The sequence below is a fragment of the Mustela erminea genome, chromosome 3 (genome assembly GCF_009829155.1).
Source record: "Mustela erminea isolate mMusErm1 chromosome 3, mMusErm1.Pri, whole genome shotgun sequence".
In the NCBI taxonomy this organism is placed as follows: Eukaryota; Metazoa; Chordata; class Mammalia; order Carnivora; family Mustelidae; genus Mustela; species Mustela erminea.
The window spans coordinates 95,227,903-95,252,781 of record NC_045616.1 but is presented as its reverse complement, the minus strand read 5'-3'; the positions used below and the strand labels follow the sequence as shown (position 1 = coordinate 95,252,781).

The following is a 24,879-nucleotide window of genomic DNA, read 5'->3' as shown; positions in this document are numbered from 1 at the left end:
TTAAATTAAGAGAAAGAGAAGAAATCTTACTTTGTCATCCATTTTTTAAGATGCTCAGCAATTAGAAATAATCACAACACCTCCATTACCCTTGATTTCTGCCTGTCCTTCATACTACCCTATGGCTATAGCAGCTAGAAACCCAAAGCCTTTCCTTCAATTGGCATATCAGTACAAGTGATCTATGGAATGATTTAGTTAGCTATCTTGCTACTATTTACCATGGGCTTTGAAAATCTAGTTTCTTAATACTCACTGGATTCACCTTGCCTTCATCCCAAACAAGGCCCAACAACTAATCTCAGCTCTCCACCACTCTACCTCACTTTCCCTGAGAATCTATTGTCTATAACCATTCCTAGTAAAAAATTTCTCTAGCCGTTCATTTCTTGAAACAGTATTTAGTAGCTAGTCACAGATTAACTGGGAAAATAGCAGGAATAAAATAAACTATGCAGATGATACCACACTCAAAAATAGAATCAGAGAGCTAGTCTAGTAAGACACTGTTACTCGTCACTGAACACAGGAACCACAGCGAGCGCTGTTGTCACCCCGGTATTCAATACAGGATCCAACGATTGGCAACACAGGCACTCTTGTGCCTGCCAACTGGATGCTGCTGCCACTGACACCAGAAAGAAGTCTCCACTGTCCTTGTTCCTTTGTGTCATTAGTTTCAAATTCAAAATCCCAGATGAGTGTATCTGATTGGCAGAGCCTAACTCAAGGGCCTACATCCCAGCTGGCAGAGGAGCTAGAATACTAGATTTCTGTTCATTTCAGGTTCTCTTTGGGGAGGCAAGGAATCCCTCAAATGTGAAGAGCATTCAAGTGCTGAACACCAATAATTACACGTGTCCATCACACATACAATACTCTGAGCAAATGCTACTTAATAGCCCCACAGTGTTCTCCAAGTGTTAAAGTTAAAGGAAGAGTCACATGTCTTTTGCTTTAAATCAGAAGACAGGAATGATTAAGCTTGGTGAGGAAGGCATGTCAAAAGCCAAGGCAGGTTGACAGGTGGGCCTCTTGTACTACTTAGCCAACTTGTAAAGACAAAAGAAAAGTTCTTTTTTTTTTTTAAATTAACATATAATGTATTATTTGTTTCAGGTGTACAGGTCTGTGAATCATCAGTCTTACACAATTCACAGCACTCACCATAGCACATACCCTCCCCAATGTCCATCACCTAGCCACCCTATCCCTCCCCAGCCCCTCCCCTTCAGCAGCCCTCAGTTTGTTTCCTGAGATTGAGTCTCTTATGGTTTGTCTCCCTCCCCAGTCCCATCTTTTTTCATTTTCTCCCCCTTCCCCCACCATGACCCCCTGCCCTGCCTCTCAAATTCCTCATATCAGAGAGATAATTTGATAGTCTTTCTCTGATTGACTTATTTCGCTAAGCATAATACCCTCTAGTTCCATCCATGTTGTTGCAAATGGCAAGATTTCGGGGTTTTGGTGGCTGCATAGTATTTCATTGTATATATAATACCGTATCTTCTTTATCCATTCATTTGTTGATGGACATCTAGGCTCTTTCCATAGTTTGGCTATTGTGGACATTGCCGCTATAAACATTCTGGTGCACGTGCCTCTTCGGATCACTACATTTGTATTTTTAAAGTAAATACCCAGTAGTGAGGTTGCTAGGTCATAGGGTAGCTCTATTTTCAACTTTCTGAGGAACTTGTATACTGTTTTCTGAGGTGGCTGCACCAGCTTACATTCCCACCAACAATGTAGGAAGGTTCCCCTTTCTCCACATCTTTGCCAACACCTGTCATTTCCTGACTGGTTAATTTTAGCCATTCTGACTGGTGTGAGGTGGTATCTCATTGTGGTTTTGATTTGTATTTCCCTGATGCCAAGTGATGTGGAGCACTTTTTCATGTGTCTGTTGGCCATCTGGATGTCTTCTTTGCAGAATTGTCTGTTCATGTCGTCTGCCCATTTCTTGACTAGACTATTTGTTCTTTGGTATTGAGTTTGATAAGTTCTTCGTAGATATCTTCATGTAGATCCAGTGCTCATTTACCATTTTGAAATGCCTGTGGTCCTTAAGAATTAACCTAAATCTACTCTGCATTTGCTTTATAAATGGGACAAAGCCTGGATGACAACACATCTGTTTACAACATGTTTACAGTAATATTTACTGAGTATTTTAAGCCTAATATTGAGATCTGCTGCTGAGTCGGGAGGGGTGGGGTAGGAGGGAAGTCCTTTAAAAACATTACTGCTCATGGGGCACCTGGGTGGCTCAGTGGGTTAGGCCTCTGCCTTCGGCTCAGGTCATGATCTCAGGGTCCTGGGATCAAGTCCCGCATCGGGCTCTCTGCTCAGCGGGGAGCCTGCTTCCCTCTCTCTCTCTCTGCCTGCCTCTCTGCCTACTTGTGATTTCTGTCAAATAAATAAAAATCTTAAAAAAAAAAAAATTACTGCTCATTGACAATGTACCTGGTCACCCGAGCTCTGATGGAGATGTACAATGAGATTAATGTTGTTTTCATGACTGCTAAGACAAAATCTATTCTGCAGTCCATGGATCAAGGAGTCATTTTGACTTTCCAGTCTCACTCTTTAAGAAATGCATTTCCTGGGGCGCCTGGGTGGCTCAGTGGGTTAAGCGGCTGCTTTCGGTTCAGGTCATGATCTCAGGGTCCTGGGATCAAGCCCCACATCGGGCTTTCTGCTCAGCCGGTAGCCTGCTTCCCTTCCTCTCTCTCTGCCCGCCTCTCTGCCTACTTGTGATCTCTCGCTGTCAAATAAATAAATAAAATATTTAAAAAAAAAAAAAAAAGAAATGCATTTCCTGAGGTGCCTGGGTGGCTCAGTCAGTTAAGTGTCCAACTCTTGATTACAGCTCAGGTTATGATCTGAGCCGTGAGATGAAGCCCAGGTCAGGCTTAGGATTCTTTCCCTCTCCCTCTGACTTGCCCCCACCCCCATGTGTGCATTCACTTTTCTCTTCTAAAATAAATAAATGTAAGAAAAGACAGAAAAGCATTTCCTAAAGCTCTAGCTACCATAAAAAGGATTTGTCTGATGGATCTGGGCAAAGTAAAATGGAAACTTTCTAGAAAAGATTCATCACTCCAGATACAATTAAGAACCTTCATGATTCATGGAAGAGGTCAAAATATCAACATGAACAGAAGTTTGGAAGAAGTTGAGGTGCCTGGGTGGCTCAGATGGCTAAACAACATCTGACTTTGGCTCTGGTCATGATCTCAGGGTCCTGAGATGGGAGTCCCATATCAAGCTTCCAGCTTAGTGGGGTGTCTGTCCCTCTGCCCCTCTTTCCCCCAGCTCATGCTCTCTTTCTCTCAAATAAGTAAAATCTTAAAAAAAAAAAAGATTGGAAGTTGTTTCCAACTCTCATGGTTAACTGCGAGCTGTTCAAAAGCTCAGTGGAATAAATAACTGCATATGTGATGGAAATAGCAGGAGAACTAGAATTTAGAACTGGAGCCTGAGATGTGACCAAAATGCTGCAATCGCATAAAATTTCAATGGATAAGGAGTTGCATCTTAAGGGTGAGCGAAGTGCTTTCTTGTGATAGAATCTGTGCCTGGTGAAGATGCTATGAAGATTGTTGAAATGAAAACAAAAGACTTAGAATATTACTTAGTTGATCAGTGGCAGGGTTTGAGAAAACTGAATCCAATTCTGAAAGAAGTTCTGTGGGTCTAATGCTATCAAACATTGTTTTATGCCGCTGAGAAATCATTCATGAAATGAAGAGTCCATCAGTACAATAATTTCATGGTTGTCTTATTTGAAGAAATTGCTACAGCAACCCTAACCTTGAGTCAGCAGCTGTCAACATCAAGGCAAGACCCTCTGTCAGCAAAGGTAGTCTCCCTGGAAGCTCAGGTGATAGTTAGCATTTTCTTAGAAATAAAGTATTTTTCAAAGTACGTACATTTTTTTTTTAAGATTTTATTTATTTTCTCAAGAGAGAGAAAGAGTAAGAGAGAGCATGCGGGGGTGTTCAGAGGGAGCCGCAGACTCCCCACTGAACAGGGAGCCCAATGCGGGGCTCAATCCCAGGACTCTGGGATCATGACCTGAGCCTAAGGCAGTCGCTTAACCAACTGAGCCACCAAGGCCCCGTACATTGTTGGTTTTTTTTATACATGATGCTATTTTATACTTAATAGACTACAAGTAGAGTATAAACATAATTTTTTTTCTAAACGTAATTTTTATATATATTGGGTCACCAGAGAAGTCATCTGCTTGACTTTTGTGATACTCACTTTATTGTTGTGGTCTAGTAGAGAAACCTGCAATATTTCCAAGGTATGCCAGTATGCGTACAAATCTCTTTACTAAATGATCCTGTGTATCACAGAAAGCAGTTCAAGAAGCAATTACTGTCATCGGCTGGCGTTCTCAAAATTTGCTTTCCAAACTAATAAAAGGACTGATATGAAAAGTCTGAATCAACTCTTGGCATACCTGCAGTACTTGAGAATGGCTTAACCACTTTTTATTCTATTTAACTAAAACCCCCAGTCTGAGAAAAGGGCTTTTTAAAACTTAATTAGTTGTTATTTTGTATGTTATAATGTGAATAGAAAAAAATGTAACCTGTACAATAAAGAACCATAAATGAGTACAAGGAAGGAGCTTTAACTTGGAAAAAAAAGTTGCACCCACAATTATCCACAGAAATAAGTCGGTGGGCAATAGCTGCCCCAGTTTGAGGCAGAAAGGTCAGAGACACAACCAGTGAGACAACTTAGCAGTCGTCTGATTTATTGGCACTGGTTTGATGAAATCAATGGGAAAGATAATGTGCCTAAAAAGGCAGCCTCTATCCTCTTACACATAATACAAATGCTTCTCTCATTATTACATTTTTTATAGTGGCACAAGTCCTTCCCGAACTCATCCCCAGACATTTTCCCCATTGAAAAAAAAAGTCAGGGTGCCTGACTGGCCCAGTCAATGGAGCATGGGACTCTTGATCTCAAGGTTGTGAATTCAAGCCCCACCTTAGGCCTAGAGCTTACTTTTTAAAACATACATAAAGCCATTATAGTATTAAGGGGGAAGAAATAATAATTTTTTAAAATCTTCCTGGGGTGGGAAAGGCTTTTTAAAATATGAAATAAATTAAAAACTTGATACATAACTACACAAAGATTTTAAACACTATAAAAATGTTAAAAAATGACAACTGGGAGGCACCTGGGTGGCTTAGTTGCGTAAGTCTTCTTCAGCTTGGGTCATGATCTTAGAATCCTGGGATAGAGCCCCATATCAGGCTCGCTCCCGGCTCAGTGGGGAGTCTACTAGTCCCTCTCCCTCTGACTCATGCTGGCACGCTCTCTCTCAAATAAAGAAATAAAATTCTTTTAAAAAATGACAATTAGGAAAAAATTATTTTTAAGATCTAAATGGCCAATTTTCCTAATCTACCCAAGCTATTTAAAAATCAATAATATAATTTAAAATGTAGAAAAAAAGTTTTCAATTAATGTCAACCCTTACTAAATTGGCCTTTTAGAGATGAATAATGGAAGGAATCCATAAGCACAAAGAGAATCAAAGAGGAAAGTAAAGCAGACAGAAGTATCAAGTTAGGTTTTGGAGAACAGAAAGTGCCTACATGAAGGAAACCCAAAAGGCAAAAACTACTTGCCCTACAACATCTCAGAAAGGCTAGGGTGCATGGCAACCCTAAAAAAGTTTGGTCTTCATGAGAACTCAAACCACTAGATTCCACTCCCCCAACACCACATAGCCAGATCCACGTACAACTTAAATATTTTTGCTAGTGTACAATGCACATTGAAAACAGTAGGTTTTCGGGCGCCTGGGTGGCTCAGTGGGTTAAGCCTCTGCCTTCGGCTCAGGTCATGCTCTCAGGGCCCTGAGATCGAGCCCTGCATCAGGCAGCCTATTTCCCCCCTCTCTCTGCCTGCCTCTCTGCTTACTTGTGATCTCTGTCAAATAAATAAATAAAATCTTAAAAAAAAAAAAAACTCAAAAAAACCCAGTAGGTTTTCAATTTGGAAAATTAATTCTAAGTAGTATGATTATAATAAATATTCAGACAAGAGTTTAGATAACAAAAGAAATGCCAATGTGCAGCTTCACATGGTCATTAAAGATTCTGTGATAAATCTACTTTCATCCCTTCCAAATTATCCCAAAGTCCAGGTAAAACATGGGCTAGACAAAAACTATTCCTTTTAGACCCAAACCTGTCACTTTCTGGATTAATCACATCATATATTCCTTTGTTCTTAAAAAAATGAGAGATTTAGATTAGAAAATCTTCTCCTGGACTAATATTTTACCCTAAAATGGTATTTCAAAGCTAAATTTGTGAAATCTTATAATTTGTATTCAGAAACCAGTAACACGATTATAACGATGTACATATGTTTAACCCTCCTTGAGAAGAAAAACTAAAAACCTCCCAAATTATGAACTCTACCATCATACATTCCAACAAATACATATGAATATTTTTTTTACTAAATCAAATACAGGAGTCAAAGAGGCTATAAACCATGCAACATTGTCTTTTATTATGTATGGCTTTTAAAAATTATTTCCTCAATCTCTCCATACATAGGCAAAAGGAAGTATATTGTTTAACCTACAGAACTGGGAAATATTGACTACTGCCTAGAGGAGGGAAAATCAACCCTAAAACAAGCTTAACCAGGAGGCCAATTCATCTGCCGACCTCCAAGAACATGGAGATGAACATGATAGACAGACTGTCCCCCATCTGAACCTTCATTCACCACCATTCGATAACCCTTCTTCAGGCCCAAATCAGCAGCACATTTCTTGCCAACAATCATTAAATGTCCAAGAAGCTGGAAAAGAAAAAAAGTTTCTTAAGCACAGGCAGTTTACAAATTCTTGCCATTAAATAACATACTACCAAGCTGAAATATTAAAAGGCCATCAAGTTGAAACATATCCCTCTGGGCAAATATTTGGAAACTCTTAATACTATTACAACACAATTCATAATTAAAAACCCATTAAGATTAGATATTTACTCATTACTAATTCCAATAAACAAATTAGACATAAATCTCCTCAATTAAAACAATTTTAAAATCATTTTCCAAGTGGGTATTTAAATGTTCTTAATAGGGCGCCTGGGTGGCTCAGTCGTTAAGCATCTGCCTTTGGCTCAGGTCATGATCCAGGGTCCAGGGATCGAGCCCTGCATTGGGCTCCATGCTCTGTGGGAAGCCTGCTTCTCCCTCTCCCACTTCCCCTGCTTGTGTTCCTTCTCTCACTATGTATCTCTCTATTAAGTAAAGAAATAAAATCTTTAAAAAAAAAAAAAAAAAAAAAGGAATCCCAGGACTGAATCCGCTTTTTCCTCTGCCCCTCTCCGCTCTCGTGCTCTCTCACTCTCTCATTCTCAATTAATAAATAAAATCTTAAAAAAAAAAAAAGATTTAAATGTTATTAATAAAGCAAGATGTATCTTGCTTTCTTGTACTAGAAAAGTACATCAATCAGGGTAAGTTTGGTTAAGCTGGGGTAACAAACCACCCTAAAATACTGGTTTATAACAAAGATACACTTCTTGTGCTTACTACATACTCATCACAAATTGATTAGGCTCTAAATTCTTCATCTTTTTCACTTTGAAACCCAGGCTGATGGAGTAGTTTGTGTATGACTAGAGTGGCAGTGGAAAGAGAGAACTTGACAAACCAGTTGCTCATCTCTTATAGTTTTTATACAAGATGTGTCACTCCTGCTTGCACTTCCTGGCCAAATCAAGTCACATGACCAGGCCTGACATCAATAAGGCACAAAGTGTTAAAGCACTCCTGAAGAAGAGGAGCCAGTATTTATAAACAATTATACCACAAGGAGTATTAAGAAAATATTTAATTGAGGCCTAGACATCTGGCAAAACCAAGTAGTGATTTTTCTTTTCTCTAATGGCATTAATAGAAAAAAATTGATAGAAAACATTAGGGCCCCTGGGTGTCTCCGTTAAGCAACTGCCTTCAGCTCAGGTCATGATCCCAGATTCCTGGGAATGAGCCCCACATTGGCCTCCCTGCTCTGCAGGAAAGCCTGCTTCCTCTCCCTCTGCCTGCCACTCCCTCTCCTTGTTCTCTCTCCCTCTGTCAAATAAATTTTCTTTAAATCTAAAACAAAAACAAAACAAACAAAACCCCCACATCATCCCCTGTATGATGTACTGTTTCTTTATTGAGGAAAAATGAGTCTCACCAACTACTGCTTGTAAGGAACCATTTTAAGAATTGGTGATGATGGATGTTCACTTGACTATGGTGATCATCTCATAATATACATATATCAAACCATTATGCTGTACACCTAAAGCTAACATAATGTTATGTGCCAACTATATCTCAATTTTGAAAAAATCAAACTATTTCTACATTGCACTGACTCCCAAAGGACTGTCTGGTTATTTCCCTCAATAATTCCCTCAGGAAAATAAAAATATGACCTCACTTTCTGGTAAAAATTTAGTCTCCCAAATTTAAAAAAAAAAAAAAAAAGGCAGGAAAATAAATTGTGTTGGTAAATTTACTTACACTTTCATCATCATCTTCTGCTACAGAAATCTGGGATATATGTTTCTTGGGTATCACCAGAAAATGAGTTGGTGCTTGAGGGGAAATGTCATGGAAAGCAAGACACTAGAGAAAAGGGGAGGAAAAAATCTGTTTTAGTGTATCATCTTCTAGGCTAAATTTATTCTTTCACACTAGCCCCATGGGAGGAACTGTAGTAGATGCTAGGTAACCAGAAGTGTACACAATACATGTGATCCCACGGCTATTTTCATAGAATTTAGTCTAATGGGAAGGCTGACCTTAAACAAATAAAGGTATAATTAAGGTACGATCTTACCTACATGTTACAAAGGAAAAGTAAAGAGTGAAACAAATGATTTTCAAAGGAAAAAAAAAACAATTTTGATTGGGGGTTCACAGACAAACCACTCTGAGGTAGGGACATTTAAGTGAAATAGAAATTAAGCATGCTAATCCTTGTCCACCTTTTCAATTTGATCTCATACAACTCTTCCTGATCAAATCACAGTGTCTTTCATCTCTCTCCAAACTCCCAGGCTTTTTTCAAAGGCCCTTCCCTCTACTGCAATGGTCCTCTACCCCCTCAAGCCCAATTTCTGTCTAACTTAACCTGACATCCATTCCTCAGCAACCAGCATATATAAGATTTCTGAAAGAAATCAGATTTCTCTCTCCACCTTCCCTATGTTAGGAGTGCTGATTGAGCAGTTTCCTGGATTTTTCCCTTTACTGCAGTGATCAGCTTAGTAATTATGTATTTGTCTGATATTTTGACTAATACCTATTTCTTCCCATCTTACTCAACTGTTTGCCTTTTGTCTTTTGTAGAAATGAAGTTAATGAAGCATTTAGACAAATTACATACCGCATGAATATATTTTTATCTCTTGTTCTCTACTAAACGTGGAAGCTGCTTATATAGAACCCTCCCTGCTAAACGGTCTCAAGACTAATTCTATTTAGTACTCCACACAAAATGCTGTATCACTTAGACTGCTTCATGCAGTCATACTCTTGGGTCTTAGGTGGTTCAAACATCAGAATTTCAATTGTCATTTATAAAAAGCAAGTGAAAATACTTAAAAATACGCATTTTCTAGAGCAAAAGAACTTCCCTGCTAGTAACAAATAAAGCCATCAAAATTCACCTAGAGGAATCTAATTAAATCTCAGATAACATTTTGAATCTAAGAACGCTACTAGGAGAGTAAAACCAGTGTTTCCCTTATATTCCATATTTCTTAAAATTAATTTAACAGTTAATTTGTCTAAATCGCCCAATCTCCTGCCCATCTTCATCTGAGGTCCAAACCCATAAATACAACTCGCTCAGTAAGTATTTTACACAAGATGTCACATCTACTTGGTCCTCCTAAAACAGAATTTCACCTACGAGGAAGTCAACAAAAACGTGCTTAGTCCCCTGGCATAAAACTGCTTCCTGCCAAATAGGAAAGCAAATTTGCTACCGCGCGGGGCCAAGGGAAAGCAAATTCCAAAAGGCGACCCACCCCCCTCCGCCAGAGTCCGCAGCCGGAAAAGGATGGCGGAGGGGGGGGTTGACTAGCAGGCCCTGGCGGAGGCGGACCTTTGGCCCAGCGCGTCCGCACGCGCCCCCCGCCCCCCGCGCCCCGCCGTTCACTCCAAGGCTGCCGGCCCCCGTCCGTCTCACACAAAGTGGAGCGGACTGGCGCCCGGGAAAGCCCAGGCGGGTAGGCTGTGCGCGGGAGATCGCGGAGATTGGGCCCCAGTCAGGGCGCGATCGGATTTCTCCCTGTCAGGCAGAGCGCTGGCGAGATTGTGAGATTCCTGACACGGGCGAGGTCCGAGGCAGAGGCGGAGCCGGGGGGCGCCCACGCCGATGAGCCAGCGCGTCCCCTACACGCGCCTGGACCCCGAAGTGTTGGCCCCGCAGGCGCCCGGCAGCCTGACCCGCGCCCCGGGCTGATAACGCGTAACCGGAGCGCCGGCACGCGCCGGCAGGCGGCCTCGGAGCGGCCGCGGCCCTGCCCGCTGGCTGGGGGCCCGCGGCAGAGGCCCCGCGGGGCTGCCGAGTCCCTTCCCTTCGCGTCGCCGACCGATCCTTTCCCTTTCGGCCGCGGGAAACCCGCGTGTTCAAGGGAGACTGCCCTTGCCTCAGCCCTCCAGGGAGGCCACGTCCCGTGTCTACCTGGTCATCCTCAAAAATGATTTTGGCTGGGATTTCCTTGCGAATGATCTTCCCGAAGATTGTGTCGCCACCAGGCCGCGCGGCCTGAGCCTTGGCGATCTCATCTGCCATCTCGGCCTCCCTCCCGCGCGGCCGCCCCGGGCAGAAGCTCGAGAGGAGGGAGGAGCCGGGACAGCGGGCAGAGGGCGGGCGTGCACAGCCAAGCCTGCGCGGGGACCGCTGCTCGGGCGTCCGGGCTGGCCTTGCGCGTGCGCACTGGCGACCTGCGCTCAAAGCGCAGAGAGCGCGCGGGAGTTTCCAAGAATTGCGGAGGAGCCTGGGCGGAAGAGAGGTTCCTGATTGAGACTCTAGAGAGGAACGCCGAGGTCTTTTTTCTTTAGTGTGTCTTGGTGAGTGGAGTTACTGTATACGTCCTTCTTCACTTGCTTTATGGACCGTTGTGGGAATAATTAGATACTGTAACTGAAAAGATTTGATAATCCGGGCAGTGCTGGTCGTGTTTGCTGTCTGAGACACCCTAACAATTTCTCAGCTGCAAAAGGTCTTGATTACAGTATGTAAGCCCTCCTTGTACCAGGATATTTCTCCCTCTAGCAGTGGTTCTCACTGCACATTAAAATCACTTGGGAAACTTTTGAAAAATCCTCTTGAATCTGACCAAACTCTTGATCAATTAAATTAGACTCCAGGGTAGGAACCCAAGCAATCCGACTTTGTACATCTCCCTCCACTGGGCAACTAAGACTTCTTCCCGGAAGTAATCAGCATAATGTAACCATGTCCCACCTTAAAGGAAGAACACCTTCCTTGACATACCCTTTCATATCTTTAATGCTTCTTAAAACTTTTATTTATTCTGTGTCTACTTTCTCATTTTTTTTTAACCCATTCCCCTCTTGTCAATGTTGTTAAGGACCTCCACTTACAAAATTCTGTGAACATTTCCATTTCTTATCTTAGTAGACCTCTTGGCATTATTTCCTATTGTTGATCATTTCCTTTCTTTTTTTTTTTTTCTTGAAGATTTTATTTATTTGAGAGACACAGTAAGAGAGGGAACACAAGCAGGGGGGAGTGGGAGAGGGAGAATCGGGCTTCCCGCCGGGCAGGGAGCCCAATGCGGGGGCTAGAACCCAGGTCCCTGGGATCATGATCTGAGCCACTCAGGTGCCCCCATTTGCTCTTTTCAATAATAGTTTTCGCTCTCGTGGTCTTGTCTCCTACCCCTTTGAATGCTATTTCTCCTTCACAGTAAGCGTCCAGTTCCAGACTTCTCAATCGGTTCCATTCTTGGCCTTCTTCTCTAGCTAACATTTAATTTCCACATGCCCTTACTAGGAAAAATTAACTATAGCTCCAGGACTATCCTATATGAGAATGTTTACTAGTTTGTTTTGTCCTGTCCTCTGCCAATGAAAATTTTTGATAGTGGATCCCTTGAGTCTCAAAAGTGATTCGTTTGCTACTGTCAAAGACATAACTAGGACAATTGGCAAAATCTAAATAATGCCTATCAATTAGATAGTAGCTTTGAAAGTTGTGTTAATTTTCTCAGATAACCACAGCAAAATTATCAAAATTAGTTTCCCTGGGATAGGGTCTTATAATTTAGGTTTCTAACAGGTTTCCAAGTGATGCATTTGCTGGTTGCCCTGGAATCGTACTTTGAGGCCCACTGATGTAAGAGACTGTCTTTTTTTTTTTTTTTTTTTTTTTAAGAATAAAAAAACCGAAGTATTTAGGAGTATGGGAGTGAGTATCATGTCAGCATCTCACTTTCTTTTTTTTTTTTTAACTTTTTAAAAGATTTTATTTATTTATTTGACAGAGAGAGATCACAAGTAGGCAGAGAGACAGGCAGAGAGAGAGGAAGGGAAGCAGGCTCCCTGCTGAGCAGAGAGCCTGATGCGGGACTCGATCCCAGGACCTCGAGATCATGACCTGAGCCGAAAGCAGCAGCTTAACCCACTGAGCCACCCAGGCGCCCCGAGCATCTCACTTTCAAACAGTAAAAAAATACAAAGAAAATGTTTATGTATAGAGAGATAGAAAAGGATAAAGTAATTGTGGTCAACTGTTAACATTTGGGGAATCGTAGTGCTGCAGCATTCTACATCTACCATAATACCATTGACCAAGTTGCACAAGTCAAAAGCTATGAAATCATCCTAACTCTTCTCTCTTATTCTTGGCAATACAGATCATGAATCCAATCATTTTTTTCACCTCTTCTACTACACCACCCTAATCCAAGCCACTGTCATATCTTGCCTGGAGTACTTTGAGAGCCTCCTAGGTAAGTTCTGCTTCCATTGTAGTCAATTTGCCATTCAGCACACAAAGTGATTTCTATAAAATTTAAATTATGATCTCACTCTACTGCTGGTAAGGCATTTCATCACAAAATTAATCCTTACCTTGGATTCTAGGGTTCTTTTATGATCAGGTCCATGGCTGCTTCTCCTACTTCATTTCCTTCCATTTCAACCTTATTGACCAGCTTCAACTAAACTGGGTATGGTAGGCAGAAGATGCCCATGTCCTAATCTCTGGAGCCTATGATTATGTTACTTTACATGGTAAAAGGGATTTCCAGATGTCATTAAATTAAGGATCTTCTGATGGGTGAGATTCCTGGATTGTCCAGATAGGGCAAATATAGTCATCGAGGCCTTATAAGTGAAAGAGGGCTACAGAAGAAGGAGGAGATATGATGGTGGAAGGAGAGGTGACAGTCAAAGATTGAAGATCCTCTACTGTTGGCTTTCAAGATGGAAGGGACCACAAGCAGGTAATGTTCTGGAAGTCAGGAGTCTGAATTTCAGTGGGCTGAAATCATGTGTTAATAGGGCTGCATTCCTTCTAGAGGCTCTAGGGAAGAACATTTCCCTTACCTTACCTTCTAGAAGCTACCTGCATTTCTTGGGTTGAGGCCCCTTCCTCTATCTTCAGAACCAGCAATAGGGCATCTTCAAACCTCTCCCTGACTCTGCTTCCTTCTTCCACTTATAAGGATCCTTGTGATTACATTGGGCCCACCAGACAATCCATCTCAAAAGCCTTAATTTAATCACATCTGCAAAGTCCTTTTTGTCATATAAGGTAACATATTCAAAAATTCCTAGGATTTAAACAAGGACATCTTTGGAGGCCTTTATTCTGCCTTCTTATAGCTCCATGAACTTATTTGAGGAATAAATTGGAATTCTTGTTTAGTTCTGATCTGACACTTTTGAGATTTTAACAAACCAGGACATATTCCTAGAATAACCAAAATTATTACCTCATTTATGGAACAGCTGAAGGAACCATACAGATTTATCTAAAAGAAGAGAAGCTCCAGTATTGAGCTGATTTTGGCCCTGTGAGAACTTTATTTTCAAGTATTGGGAGATACGGGGTTTTGGTTAACTGAACACAGGACCCTAGTTAGCCTGAAATTATAACAATAAACTATGAATTTTCAGGAAATTGGGCAATGATTCTAAGCTGGAAACGAAAATAAGTATGTTTTGATCATTCTTAAAAAATTAGAGGGCACCATCGTGCAATGTCACAAGATCATCTATTGTTTCCTATATAAAAGACAGTACCGAGTATATTTGGTTTAATTGCTTGGTTATGTTAAACATTCATCTGCAAATCTAATGAGTTACAATTTAAGAAGGCACCTATTATCTTGCTGGTCTGATGACTTGCATTATTTTTTAAAATGACATAATTCACGGAGGAAAAAGGTCTTTACATCTTTTGCTTCAAATCGTTCATTCCTAGTAAAAAGAAATTTTACCTGAAAATTAACCTGAAAGGCTGTGACATAGGGAAGGCAAACAACAATTATGCGATGAGGGAAAGGTTGAGATTTTTCTTCAAGTTTACAAGGTCCTAAATTAAAATGTACTTAAATAACATTTCTGTCTGCTTGACCAGCAAAACCAAAGAGTAGGGTAAGGTGAGTGAGCAGGATGTGCAGAGGGTAAGACTAGGTCGGGCATAGGGATTTGTGTCCCAGACCTTTATTTACCAGCAGTATGTTTTTTTGTTTTGTTTTGTTTTAAAAATCATTTATTTTAGAGAAAGTGTGCAGGGGAGCACCTGAGCAAGGGGAGAGGCAGAGGGAGAGGGATGAAAGAAGCTACTCCCCGCTGAGGGTGGAGCCGAAGGGAGGGGAGGGGTTCAGTCTCACTACCCAGAGATCAAGACCTAAGCTGAAATCAAGGGTTGCCAGTGTAACTGACTGAGTCACCAGGCACCCCTCTAGCCTGTGGTCTTGAGCAAAGTAACTCGGCCTCGCCTTTTCCGGGAATTAATTGAGAGAATGTACAAATAGCGCTTTGGGAAGCCAGAATTCCAATCAACGGCAGCTATATTTGTTAGGACTTGGCTCTTACGCACTTTCACAAGGAGACAGTCGCGATTGGGAATCATTAATATAAAGGTTCTTTATTACATAACCCCAACGTCCAAGCAAGAAGTAATAACGTAGAAACATCGAAGCCATCCAATAAATAACCCACTCTCCTCACCTGACTGTCTCAGAAGAGACCGGAAGTGACTTTGCCCCTAACTAACATGGCGTCCAGGTAATTTCCGTTCTCCTCCTCTCTGGTATTCGGGCTCGGCGGCTTCTCCCGGTCGTAACCCGGCTGCAGCCATTTATCAAACTTGTCCCCAGTGTCTCACTGTGGAAGGCGGGGCTACAAAGGGGAATCTGAGCGGTGATTGGTTGCGTCACATTAGGAACGGGACTTCGGGGAGTTGGATAGTCCACGCGGGCAGTGATTGGTTGCCGAGAGGCGGGGGCGACTCGATCGCCGGAGCTGTGTGCGCCGCGGTGAGGAGAGACATGGGTCAGGCGACCAAGGTGACAGGGCCCAGGGAGGGTTTGGGTTTGTTGCCTACGGGGAGGGAAAACGAGCGGCCTTTTGCAGGTTGTCTGGAATTTCAGTAGGTGTGGGTTCAGAACCCTTCACGGAGCTCGTGAACTTTGCCCCTGAGGAGCCCAGTGACCACCTGCGAAGGGCGGTGGAGGATTTGTGCTGGTGCGAGGAGGGAGGGTGGCACCGTGTTTCCCTACTCCTCTCGTGGGGTACCAAAGTGTGTGTTCGTACATCGTGCAAGTTTCTGCCCCCGTTTCATCCCCATACCGAGTGTTTGAGGGACCCTTTTCACATGGTTGAGAGGTAGACGAGACGCCAAAGGCAGCTCTGCACTGGAACCATCTACTGAGTGAAAGGTCCGACGAGGTGGCGTTTAGTCGGATAACCGGAAGGTACCCCCAACGTATGGCAGCCGAGGAAACTGAATCCTGGCGGAATCACTTGCCAAAAATCAACACCAACGGAGACAGAGCAGAGACGCATGAGACCTGAGTGCTCGGAATAAGCTTGGGAAGTGATGGTCCCGCCGGGTGCTTCCCTGAGGAACTGGTGTCCGACTGATTTCTTGTCAAACTGATGCACGTTCCTGGCTGGCGCACACTTCTTAGGAGCTAGCCATCCCTAGTCTCTGTCACTGGCTGCAGTATAAGCGTGGAAGCGGGGAAAAGGCCTGTTAGAGCAGAGTGAGGAAAAGCAGTGTTTGTGGTTGGTCAGTAATAAGGCACCACCAAGCGGTGCCTCCTGTACGACTGACTTTGGTGTTCTCAGTAGATTTTAGTATATGTCACAGCATCAGTAGAAACAGTTGTAAAGAGTTATTCAGCTAATTTATTGAGTGTCTATAATAGCTATCAGTAATACCTTACAGCCAACATTTAGCCTGACCTGTCTAGGCATAGTGGATGCAACGATAAGCAGAGCACCTTTGACTTCATAAAGAAATTTAGCAGGGAGGGGATTTTGAATTGAAAATACAGTGTATTTTGTGAGCTTATAGCTGGGATTTGGAGGGATGCAAATAGTAATAATAATAATAATAATAATAATAATATCTTGGGATGTCTGGGTCGCTGAGTCAGTTGAGCATCCTGCTTTTATCTCAACTTAGGCCTTGATGTCAGTATCTTGAGTTGGAGCCCTGTGGTTGGGCTCCACACTGGGCATGAAGCCTATTTAAAAAAAAAAAAAATTAAAGGGTGCCTGGGTGGCTCAGTGGGTTAAAGCCTCTGCCTTCGGCTCAGGTCATGATCTCAGGGTCCTGGGATCGAGTCCCGCATCAGGCTCTCTGCTCAGCAGGGAGCCTGCTTCCTCTTCTCTCTCTGCCTGCCTTTTTGTCTACTTGTGATCTTTCTCTATCAAATAAATAAAACCTTCTAAAAAAAAAATGGAAAAAAAAGTCTTTAATAGAATTGAAAGTTAAGACCTGAAGTTTGATTAGAAATTAGCTAAAAAAGGGTGCCTGGATTGCTCAGTTGGTTAAGCCGCTGCCTTCTGCTCAAGTCATGATCCCAGGGTCCTGGATTCGAGTCCTACATCACAGTCCCCTGGCTCTGCAGGGAGCTTGCTTCTTCTCCCTCTCTCTGCCACTCCCACTGCTTTTGCATGCCCACACTCTCTCTGAAATAAATAAATAAAATCTTTTAAAAAGAAAAAATAAACTAGCTAGAAGAGAGGAAAAGAATATTTCAGAAAGAGGAAAAAGTATATGGAAAGTCCTTGAAGTGGGATGTTGCTTGCAAAACTTGAATTCAAAAGTAATTAAATAAGATTCATTCCAGAAACACTTTTGGGGAGCCCTGCTATGTATAGAAGATACTTATGGTAAGTGTAAAGGATACATAGCCTTTGAGGAGGTATGGGACCACAGCGAATATGTATTTGATTCACATACTATGCAGTAAATGCCCAATTCCATGGATGTTCTCAGGAAGGGCATGTAACCCAGACTTAGAAGAGATAGAAAAGTAATAACTATCTAAAGTGAAACCTAGTTCAGAAATTTCCCATTCACCCCTAATATTAACCCATTATGTAAGAAAATTGAGACAAAAAGCCTGAGTAACTTGTCTGTGCTTATAATAAGTGGCAGTGTCCTGTTCCAACTGATCTGTAGAGAATCCACTTTCCAAATGCATTACCTAAATTATCCAATTAGTATAAGTAAATAAGGAAGAGAAGATAATCTGTGACCTTACTTTCTGCATTTAATAAAAATTTATTAACTCCAAGGTGATTTTAGCTCTTATAGCTCCAAGACAGTATTGATGACATTTTCTTTTTCTTATACTAGTTCTCTTGTTTTAAGTTTTTATTTAAATGCCAGTTAACCTACAGTGTAATATTAGTTTTAGGTGTATACTATAGTGATTCAACACTTCCATACAACACCTGCAATCCTTAATCCCTATCACCTGTTTAATCCATCCCCACTCTGGTAACCATTAGTTTGTTCCTTATACTTAAAGAGTCTCTTTCTTAGTTTGCTTCTCCCTTTTTTCCCCCTTTCCTAATTTTTTTCTTTCTTAAATCCCACATATGAGTGAAATCATATGGTATTTGTCTTTCTCTGTTTTATTTTGCTTAGCATACTTTCTGGCTCCATCCACATCATTGCAAATGGCAAAATTTCATTCTTTTATGGCTGAACAATACTCCATTGTATATTTATGTCACTTCTTTATCCATTCATCAGTCAATGGACATTTGAGCTGTTTCCATAATTTTGCTATTGTAAGTAATTTTGCTGTAAACATCAGGATGCATATAACCCTTTGAATTAATATTTTTGTATTCTGTGGGTAAATACCTAGTATTGCAGTTGCTGGATCATAGGATAATTCTATTTTTAACTTTTTGAGGAACCTCCACACTGTTTTCCAGAGTGGCTGTACCACTTTGATTCCTACTAGCTGTGCAAGAGGGTTCCTCTTCCACATCCTCACCGATATCTGTTATTTCTTTTGTTTTTGAGTTTAGCCATTCTGATAGGTATGAGGTGGTATCTCATGTAGTTTTGATTTGCATTTCTCTGATGATGAGTAATGTTGAGTGTCTTTTCATGTGTTTGTTGACTACCTGTATGTCTTCTTTGGAAAGATGTCTATTCATGTCGTCTACCCTTTTTTTAACTGGATTATTCATTTTATGGGTGTTGAGTTTTATAAGTTCTTTGTATATTTTGGGTACTACACCCTTATCAGATATGTCATTTGCAAATATCTTTTTCCATTCTGTAGGCTGCCTTTTAGTTTTGTTGATTGTTTCCTTTGCTGTGCAAAAGCTATTGTGATGTAGTCCCAATTGTTTAATTATACTTTTGTTTCCCTTGACTCAGGAGACATATCTAGAAGTTGCTACAGTTAATGTAAAAGAGGTGACTGCCTGTGTTCTCTTCTAGGATTTTCATGGTATCATGTTTCATATTAAGGTCCTTAATCCATTTTGAATTTATTTTTGTGTACACTAGTTCTTAAATTAGGGATGCTGGCTGTTTTGTTAATGAAATTAGTTTTTTCCCTGGAGAAACACGTAAAATGATTAGATTTACTTAACTTTCCACTTTGCTTTTAATCCCAGGTAACTTGTCTTCTACCACTCTTGTAATACTAAACTGCCTGGGTTTCTATGATATTCTATTACCTTTGAAGTCCATATTTCTACAATCTTTTCAAGGCAGTCTCAAAATTCTTTCAGTCTCTACACATTTCAATTTCAAAGCCACTTACATATTTTTGGGTACTCATTATAGCAGTACCCCACTTCCCAACACTAACATCTCTATTAGTTTCCTATGGCTGTTCTAACAATGTACCACAAACTAGGTGGCTTAAAGCAACAGAAAGATATTGTCTCCACAATTCTGGAGCTAGAAGTCTGAAATGAAGGTGCCAGCAGGGCCATGCATCCTCTGAAACTGGGTAGAATCTTTACTTCTATTTGATGTATTGATGCTAGCCATCAATCCTTGATGTTCATTGGCTTGTTGGCTTACTCTTGGATCACTCTGATCTCTGCCTCCATCTTCACATGGCATTCTGTGTGTCTCTGTTCACATGGCATTTCCTCCTTCTTTTAAGGATACCAGTCATATTGTATTATAACCCACTTTAATGACCTCATCTTAACTTAATTCATCTGCAAAGACCCTATTTCCAAATAAAGTCATATTTTACAAGTACTAGGAATTAAGATTTAAGTATGTCCTTTGGAGGAACACAATTCAAGCTATAACAGGTGTTTCTGAATTTATAGAAGTTTGAGTCATTTCTCCTTTTTGACTGTTGTGAATAGTGCTTCTATGATCGTTCATGTCCAAGTTTTTGTGTAGACCTATGTTTTCATTTCTGTCGGCTGTGTATCTTAAGTGTCGAATTGCTAGATCAGGTGATAACATTATGTTTGACTTTTTGAGCAACTGGCAAACTGTTTTCCAAACAAGTTACAACATTTTATATTCCCACCAGTAATGTATAAGAGTTTCAGTTTTCCCACATTCTCGCCAATACTCCTTACTGATTTTCTTTTTCGTTACAGCCATTCTGCTTGGCTTAAGTTTATTTCAGTGAGATTTAGATTTCTATTTCCCAGATGCCAAATCATATTGAGCATCTTTTTATGGCCTTGATGACCATTTGTCTATCTTTAGTGAAATGTCTATTGAAATCCTTTTTCTATGTTTTTATTGTAGAGTTATAAAAGTTCTTTAATTGTTCCAAATAACAGCCCCTTACCACATATATGGTATGGAAATATTTTCTTCTGTTTAGGGCTTGTCTTTTCTCTTTTCTGATAATGCCTTTTCCCTTTCTCTTTCTAAAGCTTTTTTTTTTTTTTTTTTTTTTTTTTAGTTTTCATGAAGCTGATAAATGTGTAAGGTTTAAAATATCGAAGTGTTAAAAAAAAAAAAAATAAAATAAAATAAAATAAAATATCGAAGTGTTATAAACAGAAACCAATAGGTGTGTACTTCTTCTACATACTCCCAATTCTGCTCCCCAGGGATAAGTGCTTTTAATCATTTTAGCTACTCTTACATTTACCTCCCTGTTTCTAAAGAATATATTTAAACTGCTATTCGTTTTTTTTTCTTTTGAGAGATACTGTTTACTAACTTTTAACAATACAAGTTGATGACTAAGCTCGCCATTTTAACTTAGTCCTCTCATTTACAAATTTTGGTTAATTAGTTTTCATTTTTTTTTAAGCTACTATGACTGTATAAAATTGTCCACAGCGGAGTCTTCTAATATATGATTACATTGCTTTTTTTTTTCTAATTGTGTTTTTCTTGAAATTAATAACCGTGTTTTTATTATCATTGGTTAGTTTCCTACTTACCTGTTACCAAAATCAGTTATCAGTTTGGTTTTTTCCTGGGAACATTTTTTCTGGAGTAGTTCAAACTTCTGCTGTAGTCTAGACTAGTTGCTTTGTGGGCCGGCCACACAGATGCTGACCTGTATTTGTCCTTCACCTTCTTTTTGTTGGTTCACCCTTCTCACTGGTTCCCATGTTTTTCTTTTATAGTTCATCCCCTTGTTGTGGAACACACTCTTTTATAGCTTTACAAGGAAGGATATGGCAGATAAGATACGTTGTATTTTCAAAACGTCTCTTTGCCTTTGCAGTTAAATGATAATCTGGCTATGTATGGTATTCTTTTTTTTTTTTTTTTTAAGATTTTATTTATTTGACAGAGATCACAGGTAGACAGAGAGGCAGGCAGAGAGAGAGGAGGAAGCAGGCTCCCTATTGAGCAGAGAGCCCCATGCAGGGCTCAAATCCCAGGACCCTGGGATCATGACCTAAGCCGAAGTCAGAGGCTTTAACTGACTGAGTCACCCAGGTGCCCCTATGTATGGTATTCTAAGCTGGACTTTTTTTTGGTTTTTTTTGGTGGGCAGCGAAGTTTATTAAGTGATAGTAAAGTGATAGTACAAAGCTCCTAAAGAGGAAGGAGACCGGAGAGAATTGCTTTGGACATTTTTTTTTTTTTAACTTGAAAATCTTACACCATTGTCTTCTCACAGTAATACTGTTCAGAAGTCAGGTGTCATTTTGATTTTCTATCCTTTTTATGTAAACTGTTTATCTTTGAATTTTTTTTTTATTAGCATTGTTCTGAACCTATATCATGATGTACTATGGTATGGGTTTTGTGTTGGGCACTTGGAGCTTTTTCAATCAAGTAACTGATTAACCTTACTTGGTGACATTTTCTTAATTTTTCCCCTTTTTAATTTATTTTTTCTGTTTTCTCTGCCCTTTTTTTTAAAGATTTATTTGTTTGAGAGAGAGATGGTGAGGGGTTGAGAGAGAATCTTAAGCAGACTCCACACCAAGAGCAAAAGCTAATGCAGGGCTCCATCCCAAAGCCCTGAGATCATGACCTGAACCAAAATTAATAGTCAGACACTTAAACAACTAAGGGACCCAGGGGCCCCTCTGTTCTTTCTTGTTGGAAATCCTGGGTTTTTTGGTTTTATTTTTGTTTTTTAAAGATTTTATTTATTTATTTGACAGACAGAGATCACAAGTAGGCAGAGAGGCAGGCAGAGAGAGAGGAGGAATTAGGCTCCCTGCTGAGGAGAGAGCCCAATATGGGGGCTCAATCCCAGAACCCTGAGATCATGATCCGAGCCGAAGGCAGAGGCTTTAACCCACTGAGCCACCCAGGCACCCCTGGAAATCCTGTTAATGTAATCGTTGGTTCACTTAGAGGACTCCCTTAATTGTGTTTTCTCTCCTCAATTTCTGAGTTTTTTTTTACTTCCCAGCTGTTTTTCTACCCTTAATATTTGCTATCACTCATTTGTTACCTGAGCGCCTTGGGTGTTTTCTGAATGTTCCTTTTTTAATTTACTGTGACTTCTTTTTGTTGTTATTCCATCTTTGCAGTCACTTAAGTTTCTGAAGAAGTTTGTTGTGGTGTTGGTTTTTGTTTTGTTGTATTTTTATGTTTTCTGCTTCATGTTTCCTGTTTCTGCTTTGGTGTCTGCCTTTGATGTTATAGGTTTTCTAATATATGTAAATACCTAAAACAATGCCTAGCACACAGAGTATACTTAGTAAATAAATATTAGATATTTTATCTAGTGAATGAATTGGAGGAAAGGAGGAAATAGTGGTAGAGTGTCTAAGTGGTCTAAGCAAGAGATGGGAGGGTCTGAACTTAAATAATTTTCAGGAATGGAGAATATCAAAACATTAGAGAGACATTCCTAAAATTTTCACATGAAGAGTAATATAGATTAAAAGAATTGCCTAGAGATTTCCAGCTTGAGAAACTCAGTGTCTTCTGTTTCTGAAATTGAAAAGACAGGAGAAAAAACAATATTGGGTGATCAATACTGAGTACTTTTTAAACTTGAGAAGTGTGAGGTAGGCTTGGCCTAACACTAAGGCCTCTACACAGTCTGTCTTCTACCAAAATGTCAGGCTCTTCTCTCTGTTTTTTTAACATAGTCTTAGAATATTCATAAGTCTCAGCGTTCCACTTCTTTGGGAAATCACAATTATACTTTCCTAAATTATCTGAAACATCTTCCTTCTGGGCTCTCTTAAGATGTAGTAAGTCCATGAGTTTGTATAAATGTGTATAAAACTTTAAAAGCAGTTGAAGGTCTCAACATGGTAAGAAAAGTGAGAACGAATACATACCAGACTAATAAAGTTACTCTAGCAGACTGGTTTTGGCAGGAGGATTATTAACTTTTTAACCATACTTGGCTTTTCCCAAAGAACTTGGTATTTTTAGGGCACCTGGGTAGCTCAGTGGGTCGGGCCTCTGCCTTCAGCTTGGGTTGTGATCTCAGGGTCCTGGGGTCGAGCCCCACATCGGGCTCTCTGCTTGGCAGGGAGCCTGCTTCCCTCTCTCTCTCTGCCTGCCTCTCTGCCTATTTGTGATCTCTCTCTATCGAATAAATAAATAAAATCTTCACAAAAAAAAAAAAGAACTTGGTATTTTTTTAAATGTAATTTTTTTTTTAATTTAAAGATCAATTAAGAAGGGAAAGTTATTTTGGCAAACCCTGGTTTTCACCAGCTATTTTGAAAAATAATCAAAGTAACAAAAGGTAAAATACTTTGTAATCCTTTTAATTATATAAAATGTAAATTTTCTTTTTTTGAGGTCTGAATTCTAATTTTTTTTGTACAGGTTTTACAGCTCTTTAAAACATTACACAGGACCAGACAACGAGTTTTTAAAAATGATACCAGAGCATTAGAAGGTAGGTTTATTTTCACCACTTTGGAGTAAATCAGTTCTTCACATATCCAAGAGAACTTGTATAGTCAAGACCCAGCTTGGAGAGTGATCTTTGTTATCTCTCCCCTAATATTGTTATGTTTTATGAACATTGGTTTATATTACACTACTTTGGTGAGTATCTACTTAAATATTTTTAACATCTAGTGTTTATAGAGAACCAGAAAAGATAAAAAATTCAGCACACTCCATTGCTTGTCAAGCCATTAAACTTATTTCTATTATATAATCATATTTTCACACTCCCTAGGAACAGATACATTCATATTTTTAATTCCTTGTGCCATTCTAGAAGTGATAGCAGCTGTGAAAGAGAATCTGTCCCAAATGTTTTACAAATTTAGTGTTTCACTGTTTTAAGTGGCTTTAATCGTATCTAGAAGTCAGAGTTCTGAAGCTAAAGTTAGGTATTGGTAATGTGCAGTATCTGTTTTCATATATTACTAAAACTCTTTAGGAGGGCACCTAGGTAGTATCCCTACTGTCCCTAGGAATTCAAGTTTTTGTAATTTACCAAGAATAATTTCTTGAATATTAAAGTATATACATCATATTATATATGCTTTACCAAATTCATGTAATTCTTCATATATCCCTGTGGGGTAATTACTGTTACAATTTATTTTTTCCAATGAGAAAACTGATAAAATGTGAAAGGATTTGACCCACATCATACTAGTGAGAGGTAGAGCTGGGATTTATCCTAAGCAGTTTGGCTTTAAATCCCAAATATTCAGCACCTTATATTGAAATATATAAAGCATAGAAGGAGGGTTTTCTGGCTGTTCTCCATCAACAGCACTTTAGGTGTTATTAAGTGACATAAGAACAGCTAACATTGTGTAGTTACTAAGCACTTTACATGGGTTGTTCCTTTACATGCTCAAATAACAATAAGGCAGTTGTCAGATTAGACTAAAATTATGCTATAATGATGACAAAGTGCCAGCCAAACCATTTTTATGTATATTTTGGTA

General features: G+C 40.0%; 2 protein-coding genes across 3 annotated transcripts in view; one reads left to right on the top strand and one right to left on the bottom strand.

Moving 5' to 3' along the window:
• Positions 1-6,529: 6,529 nt before the first annotated feature.
• HINT1 (histidine triad nucleotide binding protein 1) lies at positions 6,530-10,984 on the bottom strand. The gene is made up of 3 exons (XM_032336823.1): positions 10,754-10,984; positions 8,581-8,685; positions 6,530-6,855 (listed from the first exon to the last, which is right to left on the bottom strand). The coding sequence occupies exons 1-3, from the start codon at positions 10,862-10,864 to the stop codon at positions 6,691-6,693; spliced, it is 381 nt and encodes a 126-aa protein (XP_032192714.1). The 5' UTR covers positions 10,865-10,984; the 3' UTR covers positions 6,530-6,690.
• A 4,501-nt stretch (positions 10,985-15,485) lies between these two features.
• The window catches only part of LYRM7 (LYR motif containing 7), a 33,321-nt gene continuing 23,927 nt past the window's right edge, over positions 15,486-24,879 (top strand). The window contains exons 1-2 of one of the 2 annotated variants that reach the window (XM_032336825.1): positions 15,486-15,617; positions 23,792-23,864. In XM_032336825.1, coding sequence (XP_032192716.1) covers positions 15,600-15,617; positions 23,792-23,864 — 91 coding nt within the window. In that variant the 5' untranslated portion in view covers positions 15,486-15,599. The remainder of the gene's footprint in view (positions 15,618-23,791; positions 23,865-24,879) is intronic. The other variant, XM_032336824.1, reaches the window with a different exon arrangement.

Coding starts and splice junctions, on each gene's coding strand:
- HINT1 (XM_032336823.1), bottom strand. CDS start 10,864: ATGGCAGATGAGATCGCCAAGGCTCAGGCCGCGCGGCCTGGTGGCGAC. Junction 8,686..10,753: donor TCATTTTTGAGGATGACCAG/GTAGACACGGGA, acceptor CCTTTTCTCTAG/TGTCTTGCTTTCCATGACAT. Junction 6,856..8,580: donor CAGAAGATGATGATGAAAGT/GTAAGTAAATTT, acceptor TTTCTTTTCCAG/CTTCTTGGACATTTAATGAT.